Raw genomic sequence first — 27,989 nt, forward strand, 5'->3', positions numbered from 1 at the left:
ACACGGCATGCACATTGCAACTGCACGGCACGTACATCGCAATTGCACGCACATCACATGGCATGCACATCGCAACTGCACGCACATCACATGGCACCCAAGATATTTAAGGTGCCACTGAAAACAATAGGACGCACTACGATCTGTTCCCGCGCTCAGAGAGAAAAATCGCCGGTGTAAAAACATAATTGCAAATAATTGCTTGGACTTTAGCGCGTGTTTTCTGCGTCTCGCAATGCGCAAAACTGTCATGTTTTTCTGGCCCGTGTGAATGCGCCCTTATGCCAGGGTTGCAGATGGCCCCCCCACATACAGGCTGTGTGAACACTACAACTCCCAGCTGGTGCGGTGGCTGCACACATACAGTCCTCCGGGGTCCGCAGACCTCCACTACCTGCTCAGGAGCTGCCAGAAGAGCAACGTGGCTCCGCCCACACTAGTCACGTGGGGCTGACGTCACTATAGGTCCTTTATCCTACGGGGGCGGCTGCAGTACGGACAGCTGCGGGGAGAGCCGGCAACTTGTACGGTGTGTCCGCTGAGCGAGCATGGAGCTGGAGAACAAAGTGAAGAAGGTGAGTGCGGGGCGCGTTCACACCTGGTGACCGTCCCGCTGCAGGTGAAGCCCTCGCTCTGCGCACACGTCCCGCCGTCTCCCAGTAGTAATGCGGGGTTATTGATCAGCGCTCTGCTGTAGCTGCACGCCTGTAACCCTTCCGCCGCCGGGACTCTACTTGTAGGAAGTTTTGGCAGGGCGGGCGACGCCTGCAGTGTGATGTTGTGTTGTCAGGACGCCGCGCGACACTTTATTCTTAGTACATCCGAATTAGCTGGTAGTAAAGTAACTTTTTTTGGGGGGGGGAGAAATGCACTTTTAATTTTTTTTAAAGCTTAAATTGACTGCAGATTGCCATATTCCATGTGGCCCTACAGAGGTACTGGGCCAAATATCTGAAGGACTGTCACAATGCAGAGGGATCAGCCCTATTCTCATTTGTACAAGGAAAGACTAGAAGCAATGGGATGAAACTGAAAGGGAGGAGACACAAAGTAGGTATTAGAAAAAACTTTCTGACAGTGAGGGTGATCAATGAGTGGAACAGGTTACCACGGGAGGTAGTGAGTTATCCTTCAATGGAAGTCTTCAAACAAAGGCTGGAAAAATATCTGTCAGGGATGATTTAGTGAATCCTGCATTGACCAGGGGGTTGAACCAGATGACCCTGGAGGTCCCTTCCAACTCCACCATTCGATGAACTAATTCTGAATGGAAGTTAACCAGAAGCAGTTTTAAATGTAACTAAAAACATTTTAAAAAGCCCATGTTGGCTGGAAGCGATCATTCTCATCGCAATGTTATTTCTGAATGACACTGATCTACTTAAATAAGGGCTATGAAGATTTAACGTCTCATCCACATGGTAATCTGTATGGTCTTAAAGGGGTTGTCTCGCGGCAGCAAGTGGGGTTCAGCACTTCTGTATGGCCATATTAATGCACTTTGTAATAGACATCGTGCATGAAATATGTGCCATACAGAAGTTATATACTCACCTTCCCTGCGCTGGCGTCCCCGTCTCCATGGCTCCGTTTAACTTCAGCGTCTCCTCGCCCGATTAGACGCGCTTGCGCAGAAGGGTCTTCTGCCTTCGTGTCTGTCCGGCAGCAGCGGCATTCCGGCTCCGCCCCCTTCTACGCGTCATCGTGTAGCTCCGCCCCGTTACGTTGCCGATTCCAGCCTCCTGATTGGCTGGAATCGGCACACGTGTCGGGGCGGAGCTACGCGATGACGTGTCGAAGGGGGCGGAGCCGGAACACCGCTGCTGCCGGACAGACACGAAGGCAGAAGACCCTTCTGCGCAAGCGCGTCTAATCGGGCGAGGAGACGCTGAAGTTAGACGGAGCCATGGAGACGGGGACGCCAGCGCAGGGAAGGTAAGTGAATAACTTCTGTATGGCTCATATTTAATGCACGATGTATATTACAAAGTGCATTAATATGGCCATACAGAAGTGTATAACCCCACTTGCTGCCGCGAGACAACCCCTTTAATTTTAGTTGCTGTCACTCAGACCCACCCCCCACCCTATTCATGGTGCCTGGTGAAAGCCAGCATGCCTGATCCTTTTCTCACCTGCCATCCAGGGAGATTCAACAGACCCCTATATTACTTAGTCAGATGGGTTTAAGGGGTTTACCCAACATTGACTCTCTAAAGTCTGATCAGTGGGGGTCTCACTGCTGAAATCCCCACCAATCCTGCAGAACAGGGGTCGCATGTCCCCCATTGCTGCCCCACGGTAGTGACATGGAGATTAGATGCCGCAGTAGTTGAGTGCTGCTCCATTCACCTCAGTGGCAGAGTACAAGCACTGTTATCTCCGGTAGTCCCATTGAAGTGAATGGAGTGGTACCACATGGGCTCAACCGCCACTTCATTCAGTCTCCAGGGGGCAATGAAGAGGAGAGGAAGACATGGGGTCCCTGTTCTCCATTAAGCCTGAGAGAGAACGCTAAGAGCTCATTCATACAAGCGTGATTTTTGGCGCATATTACACCCGCGATGCACAGCCCGTGATGCGCAGTGAAGAGTGCCAATGAAAGTATATGGATTTTTATTGATCCATTCACATTAGCATGTAGATGCATGCATACCACGCAGTGTGAGCCCTATTCTTCTCTACGGGTTGTGCATGCAACGCTGTCCATGCACAATGCGTTGCATTTGGGTGACAATGCAATATGCAACCCCGCTACAAAACAGAATTTTAACCCCTTAATGACATGGCCTATTTTGGGCTTAAGGACGCAACGATTTTTGGCGGATTTTCTTCATTTTTCAAAAGCCATAACTTTTTTATTTTTCTGTCGATGCGGGCGTATAAGGGCTTGTTTTTTGCGTGGCGAACTGTAGTTTTTATCGGTGCTACTTTTGGGTACATTGACTATATTGTAAAACTTTATTTTTTTTTATGATAGCAGGGAGAGAAAAGGCATCAATTTTGCCATAGATTTTTATTTTTTTTTCTTTGTCTTAGGCCTCCTTCCCACGAACAGATTTACGCCGCGTAATTCGCGGCGAAAATCCGCTGCGTTGCCCGCTGCTATTAGGTTCTATTGAACCTAATAGCACAATGCTCACGATGCGGAATTCCACCGCGGAATTTCGCACCGTGAAAACACCCGTCCTCACCCACAGCATGCTCTATTTGCCGCTGGTGTACGCGCTGACGGCTTCCATTGCAGTCAATGGAAGCCGTCCGTTCACGCTATCTCCCGCTGTAACACAGCGGAAGATAGCGTGAAAACGCTTTCCCGCCTACTGCCGCCGCGTCATGTGACGCGGTGGGCGTGTCACATGACGCGACGGCGGTGGGCGGGGAAGCCTCTTCACGCTATCTTCCGCTGGTAGGTATGGGGTCTCTGGGGGGCGCCGTGACGGAATATTCCGCGGCGGAGCCCGTCACGCTCGTGTGAAGCCGGCCTTACAGTGTTAATCATGCAGCATAAATGACCCAATCCATTTTTTACTGTGTGACGGTACGGTTACAACAATACCAAAATTCTTCCTTTTTTTTTTTTTTTTTTTTAGGTTTTTTTTTCTACTTTTCTGCAATAAAACCCCTTTTTGGAATTTTTTTTTTTCTAAATCGCTGCATTCAAAGTCCTGTAACTTTTTTATTTTCCCATGCAGAGAGTTCTGTGAGGGCTTATTTTTTGCGGGACGAGCTGTAGTTTTTATTGGTAACATTTTGGGGTATATATGGCTTTTTTGATCACTTTTATTGTGTTTTTAGGGAGGCAAAATGCTAATTTTTAGCAGTTTTGTAGCTTTTTGCTTTTTTCCGTGCACAGTCAAAAGCATGTGCAACTTATTGTATGCATCATTACGGATGAGACAATACCAAATATGTGGGATTTTAATTTTTTTTTATGCTAATATGAGAAAAAGCATAAGGGTTTTTTCTGTTATATTTTTTTACATTTTTTTTATTCATTTTTATAATTTTTTTTACACAATTTGTGTCCCTCTGGGGGACTTAAAGTACAGCACTAATGATTGCTGTGATAAGGCATGGCAGGGCTGCTGCCCTGCCTTGCCTTATCACTTATACAGCGATCACAGGCTATGGCAATACAGGACGCCAGTATCTGGCATCCTTTTGCTATGGCAACCAGCCGGGCTCTCTGCGATTATATCGCGAGAGCCCGGTGATGTCACAGAGGGAGCGTGCTCCCTCTGTGAACCCTTCCCATGCCGTGATCTACATAGATCGCGGCAGGGAAGGGGTTAACAGCGGGGGGGGGGGGGGGGGGCGCATCTCCGAAGCTCCCCTGCTGTTGCATCATAAGTGATCCCGCGCTATCCCCAGGACGTAAGTTTATGTCCTGTTGCGGGAAGTACCCCGGTGCCAGGGCGTAAACTTGCGCCCTGGAGCGGGAAGGGGTTAAAATAAAAAAATCACACTGCACATGACGGCGTGGGATATGTGGCCATGCTCAGTGCACTCGCTGCCACACACAGTGGTAGCGGGCATCACACAGTCACACACCTTCTCCCCAGCGTTTAACGCATACAGTTGTGTGAATGAGCCCCAAGCAGGTACGGAAGCTCGCTATGACATCATGTATTTTTGTCAGCCATGGAAAGGTATCATATCTACAAGACTACTTGGTTTCTCTCACTGAGAACAGTCAGATTTTGCCCCTGTTCTCAGGAATTGTGGGAATCCCAGCAGTGAGCCCCTGCCGATCAGGCGTTTATCACCTATTATATGGATAGTTGATGAGTCAGTTTTGGGAATACCCTTTAATGTAATGTGTGCCAGCAGCTTAAAGGGTTAATCCTACCTCGGACAATCATAACTGGTGTGGTAATACCCCTTTTATATGCTGCAGCCGGGAGTATAGAAACTGCTAATCTGGCAGTTCTGTTCCCCTGACTCCCACTCATCTGTTAGTCCAGAGTACATTGTGCGGTGTGTAAGAAGCACTTTGTGGCAGTCTTGTACATAGTATTGTGACTAAGTAGCTGGTAGGTCCGCACCCAGGAGACACACACAGGAAATGACTAACTGCTTCAGATAACTGCAGGAAGGAATGAGGTCCTCTGGTACAGCACTAGTGATAGAAGCCACACGTAATGCTCTGCTCTACCAGTTGTGGGCTGTCCGTGAGCCGGGGGTCCTGAACTCAAGGAGCCCTGAAGTCTCTGGCCTGTTCATGGACATTCTGCCTGTTCCTTTAGAGATTTTTTTTTTGTTTTTATTGGAAAATCCACTTACTGGTGAAATTTAGCTAAAATGAGCAGTTCTATTAGACTGTGCTGGTAATGTAATATCTGCGATTTTCCTGACTTTGACTATGTATGGCAAGAAGCTGTGTCTTCTCAATTGATGTTGTAAATCATGTTAAGTGCAGCTCTCAAATGAAGAAGATGAAAGCTCCAAGTGGCTCTGGATATCGTTCTGGAGAGCTGATGTACCTTCGCTCGCTCCCAGGACTCTTGACCAGCTGCTATTTTTAAACTTTAATGGGTTTTTTGTTTTATTTTTCTTCTAGTTTTTCAGCATACAAACATAATTACACTTTACCTATTTGTCAAATTGTTACGATGTGTAATTGTTACCAGAGCCGGCTGCACTTTGTCACTGGTGTATAATCATGTTTTCAAGCAGAAGAATCAAACAATAAACAGAGTTTGAGCCATTAGACATCCGTTTATTAGTCGCTTAAAGGGGTTGTCCAATAACTGGACTACACCCCTACACTACAGCTGCATGTAGTAAAACGTAGGAAGTACTCCTCAGTTTGTTCTGCTATTGTCTGCCCTATTGGGGCTCTTACAGCAAGTACTCCTGCATGGGAGATAAGCACGCAGTGTGCTGCAAAAAAAAATGCTTGTGTGAGAGAGCCCTTAAAGGGATGTTTTCTGGAAATGAGAGAGACAACCCCTTTAATCAACAAGAAATTAATTTTGTGTTCGGATCGATCAGAATTCACTTATCCAGGAATGGCCATAAATTTACATGAATCTGTCTGGACAGGAAGGCCTCTTTCACATCGTAGCAATATAGCAGCTGTGTTCTGTGTGACATCACTGCATTTCCTCACGGCGATAAAGAGGTGAACGGGGTGTTTTTTGTTTTTGTGGCGCTCCTTTGCTGGGATTTTCAGAGAAGGGGATGGGGGGCTTGAAAAATAAGCCCTACCCACATTATAATAAAAAAACAATACATTACCTAAAAAGCGCACTTGTTTGTAGCCTTCAGCCAGTGCTTCCTGGTCAGGGAGTTCATAAATCCCACCTCCAGGAAGCATTGGCTGGGTTCTCACAGGACAGAATCCTGACGAAAATCTCGTGGTTTTGCCGCAGCGGAAAACCGCAAGATTTCCGCCAGGAAAGCACAGCTTCAAAACCTGCAGCACTTTGCCGCGGGCTTTGGAGTAACTTAGCCGCATGCTTTTTCCGTAGCGGCCGCGCTGCTCTCTATGGGAACGCTGCCCGCAATGGGAAAAGAAATAAAATGGATATGCTGCGGCTGGGGAGCCCACGCCGCAGCGCCGACTCTGTCGCGTGCGGACCAGATTTTTGACAAATTTCATCCACATGGCTGGCTAATCCTGGGATTAGTCGCCACAGGCGGATTTGCCGCAGTGAGATTCAGGACGGAATTTCCGCGGCAAATCCGCTCTGTGTGAACCCAGCCTGACGGTGAGTTGTGAGGATCATGCGCAGTACAGTGAACCTGGAAATGGAGGGATCTGTTCAGATACCTCTTCTGGGTAATGCAGGTAAGCTGGGCTCACAGGCCACGGGCAGGGCTGGATTTCTAGCGTGCCATGGACATGAGGCCTTAAGTCCTCGTGTCCACGGGGAAAATCGGGCCCACTGCGGATTCTTCATGGAGAATCCGTAGCAGGTCCCTCCTGCCCCGCGGACATGAGGCAAAAAAATAAGAATAAACTCACCTCTCCGGACGCTGTGGATCTTCCTTCTTTCTTCGGCCCGGCGGATGTGCTCGGCACACCGGCAGTGTGCCGCACGCATACGCCGGGCACAGCCGCCAGGCCGAAGAAGGAAGATCCAGCTGCGAAGGTAGGAAGAACCGCAGCGTCCAGAGAGGTGAGTTTTAATTCTGGTACGGGTGTTCCGCGGATCCGGACTGCTTCCATAGGCTTCAATAGAAGGCTGCGGGAGCCGTCCCCGCGGGAGACCCGCACTAAAATGGAGCATGTCTGGATTTTTTCCCGCATGCAGATCCGCGGTTGAAGGGAAAAATGACATCCGCAGGTATTTACTTACCTGCAGGTGTCCAATGCATCCCTATGGGGCGCGGATCCGCGTGCAGGAAAAACACTGCGGATTTTAAATTAGAATTATGCTGTCGACATGAGGCCTTAAGGCCTCATGTCCACAGGGAAAATCAGGCCTGCTACGGATTCTCCATGGAGAATCCGTAGCGGGTCCCTCCTGCCCCGCGGACATGAGGGCTGAAAATAAGAATTAACTCACCTCTCGCCCGCTCCGGATCTTCCCTTCGCTGCGGCTTCATCTTCTCTCCGTCGCGGGCGCGGCCCGGCGGATGTGCAGGGCACGTCGGTTGCGTGCCCCGCGCATGCGCCGGCCCGAAGAAAAAAGATCCGGCCTCGACGGAGAGAAGAGGAAGCCGCGGCGAAGGGAAGATCCGGAGCAGGTGAGTAAATTCCGATTTTGGTCTCCTGCGGATCTGGACGGCTTCCATAGGCTTCAATAGAAGCCTGCGGGAGCCGTCCCCGTGGGAGACCCGCACGAAAATGGAGCATGGTCCAGATTTTTTTCATGCTCTATTTTTTTTTTTTTTTAAATCACTTTTATTGACCATCCGCGGGTATTTATCTACCCGCTGGGTGCTCAATGCATCCCTGTGGGATGCGGATCCGCAGGCAGGAGAAGAGTTAAAATCCGCTGCGGATTTTAATTCTTCTTTTGCCCGTGGACATGAGGCCTAAAAGGTTAAACGCTGAGCAAGAAGTCTTTCAGTGTAAATGCTCTGCATGAGTGCTGATGACCTTGGTGATGTTAGCACCCGTGCAGTCAGTTAAACAGCTGTCGGCCTGTCTAAAAGGGCCATTGGGCCTTGAACCCCTGTCTGTATCCTCAGTGTGAACATGGCTACACGGACATCACCTGACCAGAGGCACTGCGTTCACTAGAGGGTGCCGGGGTGCACTGTCAGTGCAAAGACTTCAGAGGTGAGGGGAGCGCTGTCTCTTCTGAAATCGACTGCTGATCCACATCTGATTTTTAGGTCTATATCCGCACCAATGACGTGACTTTGTTTTGAATGTGAAAGTGCTGCAGAAATTCTACACCATTTCCGCTGTGTGTAAAGTACCCCAAGGAGAACTTCTCACTAGCCAGCATGATATGGCCCATTTATCCTGCCCCCATATTGCGCTCTCCACCATATGAATTTCCTGAGGATGGGAGGAGTTTTCATGTCAAAACAGCCTCGCATCACTTCGGGGAAGAAGCAATCCTCCTGCAGACAATGGGAGACCTGGTGATGCTGCCGCTGGCCCCCTTGAAAACAATGGGCGCTGCGATGCAAGAGTATGCAGAAAGATAGAACACGCTGCGATTTGTTTCCTGCATCACCGTGCAATGCAGAAAAACGTCACTTATGTGTGATCTGATTCATAAAAATGGGGTTCATATTTGTGCGTCTTGCAACGTACACTACTCGTGTGATTTTTATTTTTTCTCTTCACGCCAGTGTGAAGGCAGCCTAAAGGTTTTTGGTTTTTTTTGAGTTGTAGACTATGTACAATCAGCTTCCCACTGTGTCCCAAGACTCTGCTCCTGGTCTCCCCTCTGATGTCCCTTTTACAGGATGTCACAGGCCACAGCCAATAATGGAGCCCAACTTTGTGTTACAGGTGACGATCCCATTCAACTCAGTGGAAACTTTCTTGTAATACCAAGCCTGGCCACTGCGGTGGTAAAGGCGTTGTCTGCTTGGTGCACACTAGCTTGACGAACAGCTGACTGATGGGGGACCTGGGTGGACCCCTCTGCTGGTGGCAAATTTCATGGATAGGCCATCAATAGTTTACAAATGGACAAACTTTAAAGTGGTTTTCTCAGCAAGGGAAAACTTACCATGTACAATGGTGCCGACACCTCCACGTCCAACACCAGATATGACAATCGGATGGGGGCAGTGGCATGGGTAAACTTTTTTTCTTTGCAGGCATGGGCCTTTAAAATGTTCATAGTGGGAGATCAGTTGTGGCTTCTATTGTGTAAATAGGAATATTAGTGTTGTCTTGACTACAAAATATTTTCCCATTCCCGTCTTTCTGACTGCTTGCATATCTATCCTTCTCATGAATTGTGCCATTTGTGTATGGACACATGGCCTAATTAATGACCTTCCTTTTACAAATCATTATATGCCAGACTCTAAATCTTCTAGAGACGAAAGAAATAAGTTGTACCAAAAACTCCTACTTGGGTATTTTCTGGTGTGCCGTCCGGTGTTATGTTAATTATTTGCTAACTTAAAAATGAACATTAATTGTCAAGCATCTATAATAAAACCGATAATCATAGGCCTAGTGCCCATGGCCGTGACGGGCTCCGCAGCGGAGACAGTCACGGTCCCTCCCCCCCCCAGAGACACCATACCCACTGACCGATGTCCCGCAATCCGCGACGGCGCGGTCATGTGATGCAGGTGTCGGGGGCAGGGAAGCATTTTCGCGCTATCTACCGCTGTGCTTCATCGGAAGATAGCATGACGGATGGCTTCTATTGACTGCCATGGAAGCCGTCCGCCTGCGGCAAATAGAGCATGCCGCGTGTGATTACGGGTAATTTCACGCTGTGGAATTCCACACCGTGAGCATTGCACTATTAGGTTCAATAGAACCTAATAGCTGCGGGGCAACGCTGCAGACTCCCGCCACGCGATACGCGGCGGAAATCCGCCTGTGGGAATTAGGCCTTAAACTCTTATGTTACTTTGACCCTTTACAGCAAAGGCACTCCAACAAATGTCGTGTGGTTTTTTTTTTTGACAGTTTTACAAGAACAAATGATGCAAACAGAAAATGTTAGTGGAAAGTAATTGTGCCGCTAATACAAGGCCTCCGTTTGTAAACTGTACAAATATATTCAAGAGTCCAGCGCTTGATACTAGTGACTTACCATGACTCAGTATGTGATCAGTGCTTGTCTGATTGCTGGTAACTCCCTTCTGAGCCTTTTATTTATTTTTTATTTTTTTGATAGCTGTGGGTCCCACCTCCGGGACCTGCATTTATATCTAGTTCTGGTCTTTGGGCTGACTGCATGCAGTGGTCAGCACTTCCAGAAACAACTGAGCGAGGTGCTATGCTGGTTTTATAATGCAGCGTCCGAGGAGCGGGCTGACTGCCAAGGAGATAGCAGGGTATATGGTGGCATTGTCACAAGGCTCTACCATCTCTTCCCTTGGGGGAAGCATGGAACCTGTTCAAATTACTGCTGGGGGAGTTTCACGGGGTAACCCAAGTAGTGGTTTACCTGAATGTCCTTTTTGTCACTCGTGACGCCACCGTCTTCCCTCCTGCTCGTTTACGTGAGGAAAATTATTTACAGTCCAACAGTAGAATACACACCCCAACAGGAAAATGGTGCAGAACACAAAGTGGTGTAACGGGGAGGATTCTCACCATGACAGACAAATCCACAGTCTAAGTTATCTGTGGGGTTCTGTTCCCGACCAATCTCCTTCACTCTCTACCGGTCAACACTCACATTTGATTGATAGACGGGCACTTAACACTGCATGGCTGTTCCTCACACTCTCTGTCCTCCAAGGGAATTGGGCTCAGGGCACACACAAGGCATTTGCCCGGCCTCTTCAATCCTGGGGTCCCTTGTAGGACAAGGTGCAGTTTCTTCTAACCACTCCAAGTTTCTCCAATTTCCCAGACTAAGGACGGACTCTTGCATACACCTTGCAATCGCCTATATATTACACTGTCACTGGATGCACAACAAGATACATTTTCCAGACATAACCCAGACATTAACGCCTTTACTGCTGCAGATGTGCAGTGCACATCAAATTCATGCAACATAGAAGACACTGACAATTCATAGGCACAAGACAAATGCATTCACACTTAGGGCGCCCTCCCACTGGCGTTTTTTTTTCACTGCAAAATTCGCAGGGTTTTTTTTTCTGCAGGGGGTCTATGGGACTTGTAATGTAAAAATCGTGATCGCGCAAAATCGCGATTTTTAGCTTTGCATGTCCCATAGCCCAAAGACCCCTGCAGAAAAAAAAAAAACGCTGCAAATTTCGCAGTAAAAAAACGCTAGTGGGTGGGCACCCTTATGGAGGGGCCCCGTTAACTCTGGGCCACTACAATAACTTCCCATAGAAGTCAGTGGGAGTCACGCTGTTTCCGTGACTTCTGCAGAAACCGCATAGCGCTGCCTGCGCTGGGGACGTTGGGGCCCAGAGATGGATGTGAGTCCCACCTACGGGATCCTAATCTATCGGATATGCCATGAATATCTCAGATAGGACCCCCTTTATGAAATTACAATAGGATGGCAACGCTTGGGGTACTCTTTCAATGAATGATTAGCATTCCAAAAAATTGCTGGATTGTTCGAATTTGAATGATGGTGTAAACGCGGCCAACGATGAATAATGTGTTCGCTTATACTTAATTTTTCGTTCTCATTTACTAAAGCTCCATTTACACGGGATGAATGTTGGGCAAACGATGCCCGACACTTGTTCCTGTGTCTCCGCGCTCCCATGCGCCTGCACGGAAACTAGCAAAGCTGTCTTGCACACAGAGCGGCCAGCAGGAGATTTCTCTCCTCTCACTACCCCGACCCTCTCCATTGAGATAACACGGCGACAGTGTAAACGGCTGTCGTTTAAACTGAACGATGAGCGATGAAGCTCATCGTCCGTCCTTTTTGCAGAATAAAAGATTCACAATGAGCTCAGCGTTCTGTTTTACAATTGGAGGAGCTTGTTGAACACATACATGTGATATATGGTGAGCAGGGCGGTGAAAATCTTATGCATGGCCTGTATGTGATCAGAGCTCGAAGGGTCTAACTCTATACAGAACTATTGTCCGCTACAGATTTGGGGAAGTCAAGGATGCATGCCACATTCTTTATCTACATCCTGCCATCTTGGACAGAAATGTACTATGCAGTTTGTGCTAGTAGTTTGTATTTTGTGTGGGTTTTTTTTTTGGTGATGGAACCTCTGGTAGGAGGTTCCGACGCAGACGTGAAACCGACCTTACTATAACTATAAACTATATTTATTTATGCCGCAGACTTACAGCTTCTCATAACAGGTGTAGATTTCCGTCTCTGGCACAATGGTAGCCAGAGATGTGCCAAGTTTATTTGGCTGTATTCTACTGCAACTGATTGTGAATTAATGCGGGCGTATGAAATGCCAGTCTAAGGGCTTATTCACACTGGTGAGAACCTCTTGTGCTGCGGGACGCACAAAACTCGTGTGGATATGAACTCCATTCTTTTAAATTGGCTAATAAGCAAATTTTTCTTTATTTTTTTTCCCGTGGCGTTCCCTCAGAAAGCTTTACCCATTGTTTTTAATGGGACGGTATTGTATCATGACGCCACCAGAAAGTGCTGGTGGAGTCAAGATTGACAGGGGGTGGCACAGCCTGGCACATAGGTCCTGGTAGGGCACTAGAAGTTGACAGCAAAGACATGCAGTGGGGGCTCATTCAAACGCACAGCCAGACCTCCCACGGTCTTCCTAGACACTGAGGCACAAGACGACGAAACCCGGCTTCAGCCAAAAGCGTCCTAAACCCGATGTTCATGCGCCACTGGAGGTGCTTGACAACAGGCACCTCCACCCCCAACTTCCACATACCGACGCCTGCAGCGAGGCGACAGGAATGGGGGGGACAGACAGTGGTGTCCGGCGGCACGCCAGTGCAGGAGCACTTACAGCAGCATTTATAGCTAATAATGTAAGCCTAAGAATAAATTTGCACAGAACGCACACATCTATTCACACTGTCCTACTAGGACCTGCCAGCCTTGGCCCTATCGGGAGCTAGGGGTGTGAGAGGGGTATTCCCCCTGTCAAATTCCTTGCTTCCAGTGGTGTCAAGATACAATACCCAATGGGACTTTAAAAGACTTGGCATGGCATTTGCATGCTGCGTGATGTGCATGTGAGTGCGACGTTTCACATTGAAATCAATAAGAAACACTTGCGATCCTTTAACGCGTCTGAAGATCTCAATTTCCCAGAAGCAATCTGAGGCAGTTTTCATTTTAAAACCATGCATGTTCCTTGGTCCGATATCACACTTGCCTGTGTGAAATTGGCCTTAAAAAAATATCCCCCGTTATTCTCAGCGAGAGCTGGTAATAACCTGGTAGCACTGTTTTATACTCTGTAATGGCTCTGAGGACCAAGACGGGCACAGGGGGGGGAGACAGGGGAGGGAACAGGTCCACAATAACTTGCCTGAAATAAAAATGGGAGAAATTGAGTATTTTCCTTACAATGCGAATTAGGAAAGGGCAGTAAGGGTGGTTTCACACAGATGGAGTTAGTCTGGATTAACACTGCAGAATCTGATTCTGATGTGGAATTCTGCATTTGGCTGTGCAGAGTTGGATGCTCAATATTCCTCAGGAACACAAATTTCACAACATTCTTGCGTAATAATTCTGTGTGTGTGAAAGCGTTCTGAAAGAGAATACTACATGGCATGCAATTCTATTTTATGGGGGTCTGCGAGTCACTGAAATTACAGTGGTTAGAGTGGTTTTCTGCCCTCTGATGAAGCTAGCGCTAGGTGGAGAGGTGTGTTTTTTTTTGTTTTTTTTATTTTATTTTTTTTTCCTCATTCAGTTTATTAATTTAGTTTCCCTTTTTAACCCTTTCAAGCACTGTAACATCTCTCCTGAGCATCGGTGTCTAGAACTGTACAATGTATTCCATGTGAGGCCTGACAAGTGCCTTGTATAGTGGAAGAATAATGTTTTCATCCCTCGCCCCTATGCCTCTTTTAATGCACCCCAAGCCTTTATTTGCTTTTGCAGCAGCTGACTGGCATTGGTTACTCCAGTTTAGTCTACAGTCCACTAGTACACCCAGGTCTTTTTCCATCTCACTTTTCCCTAGCATTACCCCATTTAGTGTATATTGGTGACATCCATTTCTCCTGCCCATGTGCATAACCTTACACTTATCAATATTGGACTTCATTTGCCATTTCTGTACCCAATCCCCTAGTTTATCTGGGTCCTTTTGTAGCCGCATATCGTCTGCAAATATTGATATTTTACTGTGGAGTCTCTCTATCAGGTCATTGATAAATATATTGATCAGTAGTGTAAATAAACATGTATACAATATAGGCAGCATGCTCTGTGGTGCGGGAAATCACAAGGACCGCTTCTATTGCAGTCAATGGAAGCCGTCTGATCTGCAGTGATTCTAAAATGTCAATTGTAAAACTGCTGTGGATCTGGACAGGTACATATGTGGGTCTCTGGCTGGGCACTGGGTCTGATTCCGCTGCAAGATTTCGCAGTCTGAATCCGACCCGGCCGTGGGCATTCGGCCATATGCTTAAAAATTCGACAGGAGTGGTGGGGAAAGAGAATGTAATGCGCCCGCCGCACAGTGCAGGAACACACACCAGGCGCCTGAAGTTCCAGCACCATCCTTTCAAAGAAAATCTTCTGGCCATATATTTGACGAGAAGCCTGCTGCTTCTGACCTTTCCCTCTAAGAACTGTTTTGTCATCGGTCACCTAAGATAGTTCGCTGTTATTTTGCCCACCAAATAATCCTTGATGTCATACATGGTCCACAAGCAGAGAAGACTATAGGATTGGGGGGGGGGGGGTGGCTTTCTAGTGAGGTTTTACTTCAGTGATTTTGATATCTGGTTACTGGGGAAGGTATTTGGCTACATACTCTTGCTTATATATTTTAAGATTATGAAGGCAAACCAAGTAACTTGAAACCTTCCTGCTGTCTTGGCTGTGTGCTTTGTTTTACCATTTCTTAGACATGTGCTGTGATTTGCACTGGAGGATTTTTCTTTTTGTTCCTTTCTCTCTTATAAATAACCTACTCTGCCTGTAACAATTTGCACATAATAAATAGATGCACAACTTAAACCCCCTGCACACGGGCGGATTTGAATTGCGGAATCCGTGGCGGGCATTTGCCTCCGGATTCCACAGCAAATGCTGCTCGCCAATAGCATGCTATGGAAAAGTGATTCTTCGTGATCATGAGCAGAAAACAATTGCGGTTTCCGCTCGTGGATGAAAAATCGCAGCATGCTCCATTTTTGAGCGGGTTCCATGTGGACGGCTTCCATTGAAGTCAATGGAAGCTGTCCAATCCGTGGCCCTTCCACAATTAACATTGCTGAAAGGTCACGGGCAAAGCAGGTGGTCAAAAAAAACCAGTGCGGACCATTTGCAGTACAGAGAAGCCGGAGAATGACAGATACGCAGGGTCACTGGTTGCTAAAGAGCACTTTACATGGAGCAGTTATCGCTCGAATTCTCGCTGGAAACGACAAATTCGGGTATTGATTATCTTGTGTACATGCGGCTGCCGACCGGGCGCTGAACGAGAAATCACTCACTTATCAGTCACTTGGTTTTTAGCAGAACTAAAGAACAAGTGACTATTGGCCTGTGTAAACAGGAGCCACTCAGTGTTTGAGCGACTGCCTGTTTATTGTGAATGGAGGCGGGCAGTTGGTACAATCCCACTCCGCCACCATTCACTTGAACAACTGCTAATGTGTAAGCTACAAGCGATCGTGGGGGCGGGGACACTTCCCGGTGCACCCCCATGACCGCTCCAGGCTGTCAGGTACTTCCTGAAGCTGTCACATCCAGAGCCCGCAGGGCTTTAATCCCCAGAGGAAGCATGTTTTTACGTCGTTGGGGATTAAAGCCCACTTAGTCAGGATGTAAAAAAACACTATAGGGTGGTTGCTAAGGGGTTAAAAAAAAGTCGCAATAATGTGGTAAACTCCATAAAAAATACTTAAAACATAAATTTTTGGCCTTAAACTACCTTTTTAAAAGAGGAAAAAAACTCCATAGCAAGGTTAATATCAGTAGTTAATGGACAGGGGTCCATTGCTCATCGTCATTGCTGGTCATGAAAGAAGTAGGAATGCCTACTTCACTACCATTAAAATTAATGGGAGTGCAATGCTTCTCTTAGGCCCAATGTCCACTAGCAAAATGGATTTAGCAAATCCGTGCGGGTGACCCGCACGCGTGATTTGCGCCCGTAGGGAATCATTGGACACCTGCAGGTAATTTAAATACCTGTGGATGTCATTCTTCCCTGCTGCGCGGCTCGCACGTGCAGGAAATCGTCCGCAGCATGCTCCGTCTTCTGTGGGTTCCCGCACGGACGGCTCCCGTGGCTTCTGTTGTGCTGTGGAAAAGCGGTAGCTTAAAAAAAGTGTGCACAGCGCTTGCGCGTGGCATGCTGCTGGCGTGCTGAGCACATCCGCCAGGCAGAAAAAACGATCCGTCCGTGACTGACTGGACCCGCAGAGTCCGGAAAGGTATTTTCTAATTAAAGGCCTCATGTATGTGGGAAAGAAGGGACCTGCTGCACGATTCTGCATGGAGAATCCGTGCGGGCCTGAATTTCCCTGTGGACATGAGGCCTTACACCTTCCTGCTTCCTTATGGATATGGAATGAAGTCCTGGCCATAAGAGAAGTAGGAAGTGTAAAAAGTGTGGTGCTCTCATTGATTGAAATGGGAGTAAAGCCAGCATTCCCATTTCCTGCCCTGACCACTTACATCCAGTCCCCTGAACTGACTAGGCCAGATAGTCAGATGATGGATGGGGGGGCCGAAGTGGCAAACCCCTGTCCATCAACTACTGACTATCCATATCTCAGAACTACCGACTTCCTAGCTGTATGGCAAAACAGGTATTTAGTAGGGAAATGTACAGAATAGGCTAGTAAAACATATTGCAAGAAAATGCTTAGAATTGCCTATTATGTACATTAAAAAAAGACCATTACACTTTAATGTTGATGTAGGAAACTTGTCTAGTTTTTGAGAGGTTTACAGAGCTGATGGGGATCTTCTACATTTAGTAACTCAGTAGGTGGGACTACAATGATCCTATTGCCATCCAGTAGGATTAAAATATAGCAATCTTGCCGTGGCCACAGTGAAAATCTAGAACCTCCCCTGTGGGCCAGTCGCATGCAATCTTGAGGTGTTAGGACCATTGAGGCGCTTCAGGATAAATCAATTAAAACTGCTCAAGATGAGATAAATAAGTATGCAATACAGTTATCAATTTATGACCATTTTAGTTACCGTATTCAGCCTTCATAAGCCACTAGGACGAGCTGTTCTTGTGATGTCAAACTAGACACCACGTTTTGCAGGTTGCCCATTCATTGGAATGGCTGTGAGGGCAGCTACAGAAATAAGCTGGTGGTTAGAACTAAATTCTGTGTAGGGGTTGTACAGTTGGGATAATTCCTAACATTCATGGGGACCGGGAAGCACCACACTAACCAGAAATGGATCACTCCTATGCCAAACTGCCCCACAGACCCCATTGAGTGTAATGCAGTGTACGGGCTTCCATCGGGGCCCCCAGAAGTTTCCTGAGTAACATGCTGCACTATGTTGGCCAGGACTGTGTGCCGGAGCCTCCGATGCAGATGGGAACACAACCTTAACAATGGGATTGTATCCTCCTATAAACTGCATCTTGTTCTAGTCCTTCACTTTGTGGCTTCACTGCAGTACATTCCTGTATGTTCTACGTAACCGACAAGGAGACCGGCTACAACTTTATCACTGGAACAATCCTATAAAACATCTAATGGCCCTATCCTTTTCAGTCGGAAAAACACACAGACCTTGTTAAATGCTTCCTGCTATAATGGGTCCAGTTAATCCTGTACGGCTTGTAAACTGAGCCAACGGCTCTGATAAAATCCTAGATTGTCCCATCTGAAAATGGCTCTTAAATCTCCTTGGACCCCTCCGTTTAAGCACGATGCTATAATCCGTAAAAACATGTAATATGCTGGGTGTATATAGTGTAAAGCTGTTGTGGAGCAGCGCGGCGGGCTTGGTAGGCCTGCCTGGATTTCATCTCTCTTAGAGGCCAGAACCGCTATATTTTCCTATGTATTCTGGCCAAAAAACTATTGTAAATACAGTGATAAATAAGCATTGTGTGGGAGTCTGCTCTTGTAAACTTCAAGGTCCTGACGGCCAATTGTGACTTCAACCCTTTACTGACGGAATACATTTGAGTAGTATTGGGATTTCACTGCTGTTTTTAGTATAGTAGATTAATGATTGAGCAGCACTTACATAAGGTACTCTGCTAATACAGAGAATTGTGCCCAGCAATCGTCTGTATGATTAGCTAAATGCTACATGCATCCTATAGAGGAGTCTCTCACGAACGGATTCCAAATGAGGAATCTGTGATCAGAGGATCCATGTCAAAATGTGAGCATTGAAAGACATGAACTTTCAATATTTCAATTTTTGTTTTTCCCCTTCACTCGCAATACGAATTGCGTATTCCACAAATGGAAGAAAAATTGCAGCATGGTCTATTTTTGCCACAAACCGCCTCTATTGAAGTCAATGGAGGCCGTCTGACCCACAGCCCATACGCAGTTATCATTGCGTATGGGTTGCAGGTACCCACGTTATTGCTTAACGGCGTGAGAAATGCATACATTGGGAAACAAACAAACTGTACTGCGCATGACCGATGGCGAGCCGCAGTACAGAAAAATCGGGTATGCAGGGTGACCAGCCGGGCTGAAAGCCGGAATCCGCTGTGGGCCTCCTGCAATTGGAATCCGACCCTTTCGCGTGAGCCTGACCATAGTCTGGAGTGCCTTACAACTATTGCATTATTTCCATACTAGGAAAGCTGGCATCAACTTTTAGAAACTTACAATTTAATCACTGTATTTTGGTAATGCTGTGTGTGTGTATATAATAAACTTTTTTTTATTTTTTCTTTACAGCTGACATTAGGCCATGAAGAAGGGTCTGGAGCTCCTTGCTTCAAATGCAAGGACAAATGTGAGGGATTTGAACTTCACTTCTGGAGGTAGGTATTCTTTGTCCTATACATTGTGCTAGAATCTACAATCAACCCCATTATTGGAACGCTATGGAAATCAAATTAAACTTTTTCTTGCATTTGTAGATGTAGTACATGACAAATTTTCATTTTCTTTGCCCATGCACAATGTTCAGTTGATCTAATCTGCAGTTGAAATTTTTTTTTTTTAATGCTTGTGGTAGAACAAATAAAGGTAGGACTCGACGTACTATAACTTTTTTTAATTTTTTTTTCATATGGTAATTTAACTTTGTGAGGTCTTTTCTATTCAAGTATTGGCTCTCTGACTAAAGCTGTTATATTAGAAAGCTTTCCTAACAAAGTTAAAATGCGTGCTTGGTCGATCCAAGTATACGTCTTCAAACATATAAAGTTCTCATATGCAGCCAACTTCCCTTCTTTATAAATGACCTGACATCACTTGCTGCCAGCCACTGGTTTCTCACACTGGTTGTCTGTCATTAGTTGGTCATCTAGAACAGTGGTTCTCAATGTGGGCGTTATTGCCCCCTGGGGGCGTTTTTACTCCTTAAGGGGGTGGCAGGTGGGAGTTGGAGCATAAAGGGTTTTTTTTTTGTCGTGTGTGTGTATGGTTTTTTTTTTTGTTTGTTTGTTTTTTTTAAGTCTAGTAATAATTAGTAGTAATACATCGGTTTCCATCGATTAATCCGTCCAAAAACAATTGGTGAAATGCGAAGCCATTATTTCCATATGAATCACCTACATGTAGTTGTATGCAGCCTGTGCGCCTCTATCATATAATCAAAGGAGGGTGTCAGCAGCACTGAAGTTGATGCCAAAGGCACATGGCTGGAGCTTCTAAGTCTGCACGCAGGACTGGCAGAGAGATCCAAACTCTGCACAACAGCAATCCACAAGATGATACAATGCATAGTGGACATCTTGGAGTGAGGGTAGCACTGTGACCTTGTGTTTTCGCTTCCTATGTTAATAATAAAGATTATTCAAAATGATACATCTCAGTATGGTGTACATGGTTTTTGTAGCGAGTCATTTAAATCAGATTTGGGGAACTTGGTGATAGCTTAGTTTTGCTGTGACCGCCTCTAGTCGCGTTGCGGCTTGGACGCTTAATGTCAAATTATGCCCTACAGATGACATGTGACAGTATTTCGATGTTATTCGTACACTCTGTAGACAAAAAATCATAACTTTTTAACATCTCTGTGAGAGCCAGGTACATTGTGATATAGCAGCTTTTGTTAGAGGGGAGGATCCATCTAGCTGTGTCATACTGCATTTACACAAACCTTTAGAGGCCATGCATTCTAAATCTCGAGGGACCCATGTCGTGTGTGTGTGTGTGTGTGTGTGTGTGTGTGTGTGTGTGTGTGTGTGTGTGTGTGTGTGTGTGTGTGTGTGTGTGACGTTGCACCTGGTTTGACGCATGCACAGTATCGATACTAACTGAGGCAGCGTGATCACAGATGGGTAGATGGTCGCATGCAGTGACGGAGGTGGACGCCACTGTGGCAGGTGCCATAGTTGGGTAATTATGAATTTGTTTAATGGGTTAATAGGGTAAACACCGATTGGACCGACGCCCTTCACTTTCTGTGTGTGTGTGTTATGCTTAGGCTTGAGGAAAGCTCCTGTATTGGGGCTGAAACGTTGCCGTTTTATCTGTACATGGAGGAATAAAGGCTACTTTTTTTTTTTATTTTTTTTTTTTTACCCTTATTTGCTGCGGGCCACCCTCTATCATATATGCATGACCCTTATAACTCCATGAGTCTGCTACAGATCAATCACACTTAATAACATTGGATAACCTATAGCACAATATAACCCACTGTATTCCATATTGTCGCTGATTTTGGCTGGAACCGCTTCAAACCTTCACTTGTGTGCATCTCTGGGAGTTGTAGTCTTAATGGATGCCAAGTGTCTTTTCAGAACACTGATATAAACTACAAGTCCCAGAGACCCACACAATTGAAAGTTCTAGCCAATCAGCGGCATTTTGGAATACAGTGGGTTAGGTTGTTCTTTAGGTTATCCTGTGGGATTGATCTGTAGCGGAGTCATGGAGTTTATATTAAAGTCCTACATCAGTATATGATAGAGCGACATAAGCGGTGCATTCTTGAAGCATATTTTTATTAAAATATGGCTGAGAAGAAGAAATGCCATCAATATTCAAAGACTTGAAATTCGGATTCATCCCTTCTCCTACAAACGGACAGCTTCCCTTGTGCCTCGTTTGTGAAAAAGCATTTTCAGATGAAGCTATAAAGCCTTCAAGACTGAGTGATCACCTTGCAAAAAAATGCATTCAAAGTGGGTAAGCCTATTTAATTTTTCAAAAGTTTTTAAAGTCCAAGTTTGAGAACCCCAGCACTGTAGGCAAGCTCTTTGGAAAATCTGCTCTCAATGCTGACTAAGGCCTCTTTGCTTCCTATAAAGTTTCTTCATTAATAGCGCAATGTGTCAAATCGCATACTATTGGGGAAACACTTGTGTTGCCCGCAATTAGAGACTGTCAGTACTATGCTGGGGCTTGACACGTTGGCCATTATGAAATCAATTCCTTTGAGTAATTAAACTGTTTCAAGTAGAATTGACGAGATGGCTGCTGATGTGGAAGAAACACTTTTTGGACATGTTAAAGAACACAGAATTAGTAATGCAAATTGACGAGTCAATGGTTGGAGACAATAAAGCCTTGCTGCTAGCTTACATTTCTTTCGTTAATCGTAATGAAGAAGTAGTGGAGGAACTGTTTACCAGTAATTTAACCACTGACCCGACAGGCTCCTCGGTATTAGTGTTTCTTGACACCACGGGTGACAAAAGACTACGTTTTTGACATGCCGGCCACTCCCCACTGTTAGGTCCTGGCACTCACTAACAGCGCCTTAGCGGCATTGAAGTGCCCTGTGTATCCGGACAGTGAGGGGAGCGGTGGCACTGCGGCTTTCCCGGCCGGCTGCCAGCACTGTGCAGCCATGGGGACACAGAGTCGGGGGGCGGCAGAGCCGCTTCCTCGTCTGCCTCCCTCCACTCAGCAGCGGCGGCCAATTTTTGATGGACCACCCGCGGCATGAGCAGTAGCAGTGATGCTCTGCGAAGCCTCACAGTAAGTAACGGACGGAGGAGGACACAAAGGATGGAACCCAGTGGCGGAAAGTGAGAGAGAGTGGCTGGGTCGGCAGAGCCGCTTACCCGTCGGCCTACCTTCATTCTGCAGCGCCTGGCGACACACAGGGAGTGGGGGGACCTGCGGCCCTGACAGTCACTGAGGAAGGGAGGCAAGGGGACGCGGAGGCTGCAGCCCAGCGCCGGACAGTGAGGGAGCGGCAGGGACGGCAGAGCCGCTTCCCGGTCGGCCTCCCTTCACCCTTCACTCTACAGCACCCGCCAACACATTGGGAGTGGGGGACCTGCGGCCCTGACTGTCACTCAGGGAGGGAGGCAGGGGGACGCGGAGTCTGCAGGGCAGTGGCGGACAGTGATGGAGCGGTGTGGGGGCGCAACAGCCGCTTCCCCGTCGCCGACCCTAGATTCCTTCTTGGGAGACAAGACCAATAAGTTAAGGCTCATTTACATGCAAAGACCATCTTTCAAACGATTGACAGTTCTAGCAATCTTTCATTTTGCATAAACTGCCAATGGGCATTAGTGTCCATTAGCAGTTTATTACTTTTATTTGCGTGTAAACAAGCTTCCACCAGCTGTTTGCAAATCCTAGCATGTGGTCTGGACTTTGTACTCAGCTGAATACAATGTAACCAGCGTGTGGTCCCTGCTATCTTGCTCTCCAGCTAAACGATGGATCTTATGCTTGCCTAAAAATCATTGTTCAGCTGTAGAGTGAAAGATAGAAGTCTTTACATGCAACGATTATTGCTCAAAAGCCATTCTTTGAATGAATTTTGAGCAATAATCATTGTATGTAAATGGGGCTTTAGCCTTTGTAGGCCTAGGATGGCACAACTGGATTCAAAGTGCTTTTACACGGAGCGAATTGTTCGGATTCCTGCGATCCAACAAGAATCTGAAAGATTGTCGTTTTGTGTAAATGCATGCGCCGAATGAACGGCAAAATTAGTCTTTCACTTCTTGTTGCATGCAGAAACAAAACGAACAACTGCTTGCTGTGAATGGAGGCGGGTAAGCCGGAACGATCCTGACCTGCTCCACCTCCATTCACTATCGCACCTCTTAAGTTAACAATTCTTGTTCCTGTGTAAAAGCACAGGAACAATTATCGCTTGGACGACCTTTTAGGCATCTGTTGCCTGACACATCGTCCCGTGTAACAGCACACTTTCTCATGTTATCTCTGTCAAGGCATTAACACCTTTTTCTTGAAGACTGCCTAGTGGTGGAGTCACGGCTCTATATAAATGTGCTCGGTTTTCAATGAAGTGTTAGAATTAAAAAAACAAAAAATGTAAAAAGAGTAATCCTCTAGCAAAGTATATAAAATGAGAGTTGGACAATTCTACTGTTCACGTATTTAACTAGGAATGACTGCTCTACATTACTAGTCACCTAATTATTTCTCCAGTCCATCTGCTTGATGCTGAGCAGTGAGCCAAGTGCTCCATATTCAGTGCCTTATTGTAAAACTAGAACTGCATGTCTCTTGTAAGGGAAAGATTAAACGAAAGTCTGTACTTTTAGTGTGTCCTAATGTTGCCCATAATTCACAGTACGGCTAGTGTTCAGATGAATAGCAAGTTGTATCCAAAAAAGGCAAAAACATGGCATGCATGTAATGGGTCTGTTAGACACTAAACATCTTAACAGAAAACAGATTTTTCCACATAGATAACATTTTCTATAGCTAGGTAGGGGTAATCTAAGCAGGCTAGGATACTCTGCATCAAGGCTTATGGAACATGCTTTATTTCAGATGTTCAATAAGACAAATGTCTGCTGCTTCCATCAAGATGCACTATGTATTATCAGTAGAGATGAGCGAACGTGTTCTTAACGAACACTTACGCACCCGGACACCGGCTTTGCCGAGGACTTCAGTGTCCGCGCGTAAAGCTTCGGCGGGCGCCGGGGGGCAGGGAGAGGCGCGGCGGCGCGGGCGGCAGCAGCGGGGAACAGGGGGGAGCCCTCTCTCTCTTCCACTCCCCGCCGCACCCCCCCCCGCGCTGCCACGGCGACCCCCCGAACTTTTTTCGCCCGAGCACGGAATTGCTCGCAAAGTTCGGTGTTCGGGCGAAAAGGGGCGGAGCCGAACACGTTCGCTCATCTCTAATTATCAGTCATTAGTAGAAGTAATCGCTATTAAGCCTCATGTCTACAGGGAAATTCAGGCCTGCACGGTTTATCCGTGCAGAATCCCGCAGCGGGTCCCTCCTTTCCCACAGACATGAGGGCAGAAAATCGATTATACTTGCCTCTCCTGATGCTGCGGATCTCCCCTCCGTCGTGGCTGGGTCTTCTTTCTTCGGCCCGGCAGATATGCTTGGCAGGCCGGCAGTGTGCTGCGCGCATGCGCCATGCACTTTTTTTTTTTTCTTTGACCACCTGCTTTCCCACGGCACAGCACAATAACCGCTGCGGGTGTGACGCAAGACTGGACAGCTTCAATGGAAGCCATGGGAACCGTTTGTGCGATCCGTGCACCAGGGAAAAATGATATCCGCAGGTATTTACCTGCGGGTGTCCAATAATTCCCTATGGGCGCAGATTTCTTAATTCCATTTTGCCCGTGGACATTGGGCCTAAAACTCCAATGTGGCAGTTATGGGAAGATGTGACTATTTGGAACAAACAATTATTTTCTAACTTTCCTTTTGAACAAGAACTTGAGACTATTTACAGAAATAAAATTATATAATCACAGTACCTCGGAAAATGCTGCACAAAATAGAAGTGTGTAATAGTGTGCGTTTTGTTAATTGACAAAAATAAAGTGACTGAACAAAAGAGAAATTTAAATCATCAATATTTGGCGTGACACCACCCACTCCCCTCCCACACCCTTTGTGCAAGTGTTACCTAGAAGCATTGGTGCTGTTTTGAATGCACAGTTTTTGTAGGTACTCGGCAGGGAGGTTGTTCAAAACATCTTGGAGAACTAACCATTGATCTTCTGTGCATGTAAGCTCGCTCACATCCTTCTGTCTCTTTATGTAATCCCAGATAGACTCCATCATGAAATACTGCATCCAGTATAGATTTAAAAAAAACAAGTACCACAAAGGATGAGGTAGCATCACTGGTGGACACAAGGGTCCTGACTAGAGATGAGCGAACGTACTCGTCCGAGCTTGATGCTCGGGCGAATATTAGGGTGTTCGGGATGTTCGTTATTCGTAACGAACACCACACGATGTTCGGATGTTCGGGTTACTTTAAAGGGGTTGTCCCGAGGCAGCAAGTGGGTCTTTACACTTCTGCATGGCCATAATAATGCACTTTGTAATGTACATTGTGCATTAATTATGAGCCATACAGAAGTTATAAAAAGTTTTATACTTACCTGCTCCGTTGCTGGCGTCCTCGTCTCCATGGAGCCGACTAATTTTCGCCCTCCGATGGCCAAATTAGCCGCGCTTGCGCAGTCCGGGTCTTCTTCTTTTCTGAATGGGGCTCCGTGAATTCATGAATGGGTGTGAGTGAGGGCTGGCCTCTGATTGGTCAGGCTGTGACCATTCAGAGGCATCTTATTCAGCAGGCGGGGATTTTAAATCCCCGGCTGCTGAATACTACTCACAGCTGTTCAGAGCAGTTCAGGAGAACTGCAGCCTGCCGCGCTGAACTCCGTCTGTCGGCACCAGGTGAGTATATATATATTTTTTATTTTTACACATTTCTGGATGAATTGCAGGAAAGGGCTTATATATTTAACCCCTTTCCGACAATTCATCCCGCGATCGCCGGCAGCCCATTGCATTCAGTGGAGTCGGCTGTATTGACGGCTCCATTGAATTCAATGGGCTAACATCGTTCTTCTCTGCCACAGCTGTTACAGCTGTGGCAGAGGAGAACTTGCTGTGTCGTTCCCATCATTTTCTTGAATTGCCAAGATTTTCACACATGAAAACCTTAGCGAGCATCGGCGAAATACAAAAATGTTCCGGTCGCCCATTGACTTCAATGGGGTTCGTTATTCGAAACGAACACCCGAACATCGCGGGAAGTTCGTTTCGAATAACGCGAACCCGAACATTTTGGTGTTCGCTCATCTTTAGTCCTGACATAAAAATGGACTGTATGTCTATATGCAGATATGCCATATAAGAACTAGATTACAGCTAATGGTGATGTGTCAAAGTATTTAGTATATTTAATAGTACCCATATATGTACAAACTAAAGTACTAAGCAATACAGATGAGTTGCAATGCTTCATAGAACACAACCACTGTGCCCTCTAATACCAGGATGGCACCAACACTTTTTGGCAAGACCTTCCCAAGCAGTTAAACGCTGTTAGTCCTATTTTCATTTCTTTGTTTTCTTTACTTGCACTTCTGCAGCAAAGTCCGGTTGTGTGCATGAGGCCTTATAGCCTATATTTGGGACAGGCCATCAATACCAGATTGCTGAATGTCCAACGCCCAGCATATCCATTGACTGAAGGGACTGTAGAGACCGAGGTGTCGGCTTCATTATTACCAAATACAGTTCTGAACATTTTGTTGGGGCTGTGCCTGGCAATGCAGGGAGCTACAGTTCAGTACCAGGCACAGCCACTAGAGAATGTACAGAGCTGTGTCTGGTAAATAACTAAGAGGATGTGGTGCTTTTCAGCCAGCTTGTCATGGGGATGCTGAGTTTATGACCTCCACTGATATTGATTACCCATCTTCAAGATGTATGATAAATCAAAAGTCCCAGGAACCCTATTTTAAGTGCAACGCAGAACAGATGGAAGGGGATGTGATGGCAGCATCGAACTAACCAAGGTGTTTGTCTGCAGATCCATGTGTCTCAATGTTTACAGATTGCAAACAGTGGGATTTTTTTTATTCCAGGCCATTTACAATTTTTTTATTTCATTTTTTTTTTTAACTCCTCTATGAATCTAAAATAACAAGCAAGTGTTGTAAAGGTATACAAAAAGATGGCTGGTTTGTAGTATTGTAATATTTTATATGGGTCATTTGCATAGTACTTCATGTTATAAAGTATTAGGTTGTTTTCCTTACTGTGCATTGTATGTGATCACATTTTTCTGAAATTTTAGGAAGATATGTAGAAATTGCAAATGTGGGCTGGAAGAACATGATGTTCCCTCAAGCAACGAAGATGATCGTAAAGTTGGCAAGCTGTTTGAAGACACCAAATACACCGCCTTGATTGCAAAGCTAAAAACGGATGGCATTCCCACTTATAAAAGGAATGTGATGATCCTCACTAGTCCAGTCGCAGCAAAGAAGGATGTGTCCATTAACACTGTGACCTATGAATGGGCACCACCAGTGCAGAACCAAACTCTAGTAAGTACCCACTTACACCACTCCTAAACTAGAATGTAGGTCTAAGCTAGGGGGACTTATCCTCTTGCTCAGAGGCATTTGGAGCAAGCAATTTCAATATAAATATTTTGTTACATAGATCAATTGCAGAGCAAGTAAGTGTTGTGAACTGAGGGGGATGTAAACATGGCCTATTGTAGACTAGTAGCTATGCACTAAAGAGTGGATTTAGCAGGGTTAACATATGAATATTGACTTGAGAAATGCACATTACAAGAGTTACATGCTTGTGTATCAAAATCACTACAAGAAGTGGAAAATAACCATATAAGGAGGAATATTACTTTAACAAGACAGAATAAAGCAAAAACAATGGACCAAGGGAGAA

At 46.2% G+C, this 27,989-nt stretch overlaps 1 protein-coding gene across 1 annotated transcript in view; it reads left to right on the plus strand.

The window, feature by feature from the left end:
- The first annotated feature begins 454 nt into the window (after nucleotides 1-454).
- Nucleotides 455-27,989, plus strand: part of TES (testin LIM domain protein) — a 40,199-nt gene continuing 12,664 nt past the window's right edge. The window contains exons 1-3 of the mRNA XM_066591803.1: nucleotides 455-575; nucleotides 19,091-19,176; nucleotides 27,370-27,622. Coding sequence (XP_066447900.1) covers nucleotides 549-575; nucleotides 19,091-19,176; nucleotides 27,370-27,622 — 366 coding nt within the window. The 5' untranslated portion in view covers nucleotides 455-548. The remainder of the gene's footprint in view (nucleotides 576-19,090; nucleotides 19,177-27,369; nucleotides 27,623-27,989) is intronic.

Source organism: Eleutherodactylus coqui, chromosome 2 (assembly GCF_035609145.1).
Source record: "Eleutherodactylus coqui strain aEleCoq1 chromosome 2, aEleCoq1.hap1, whole genome shotgun sequence".
Lineage (NCBI taxonomy): Eukaryota > Metazoa > Chordata > Amphibia > Anura > Eleutherodactylidae > Eleutherodactylus > Eleutherodactylus coqui.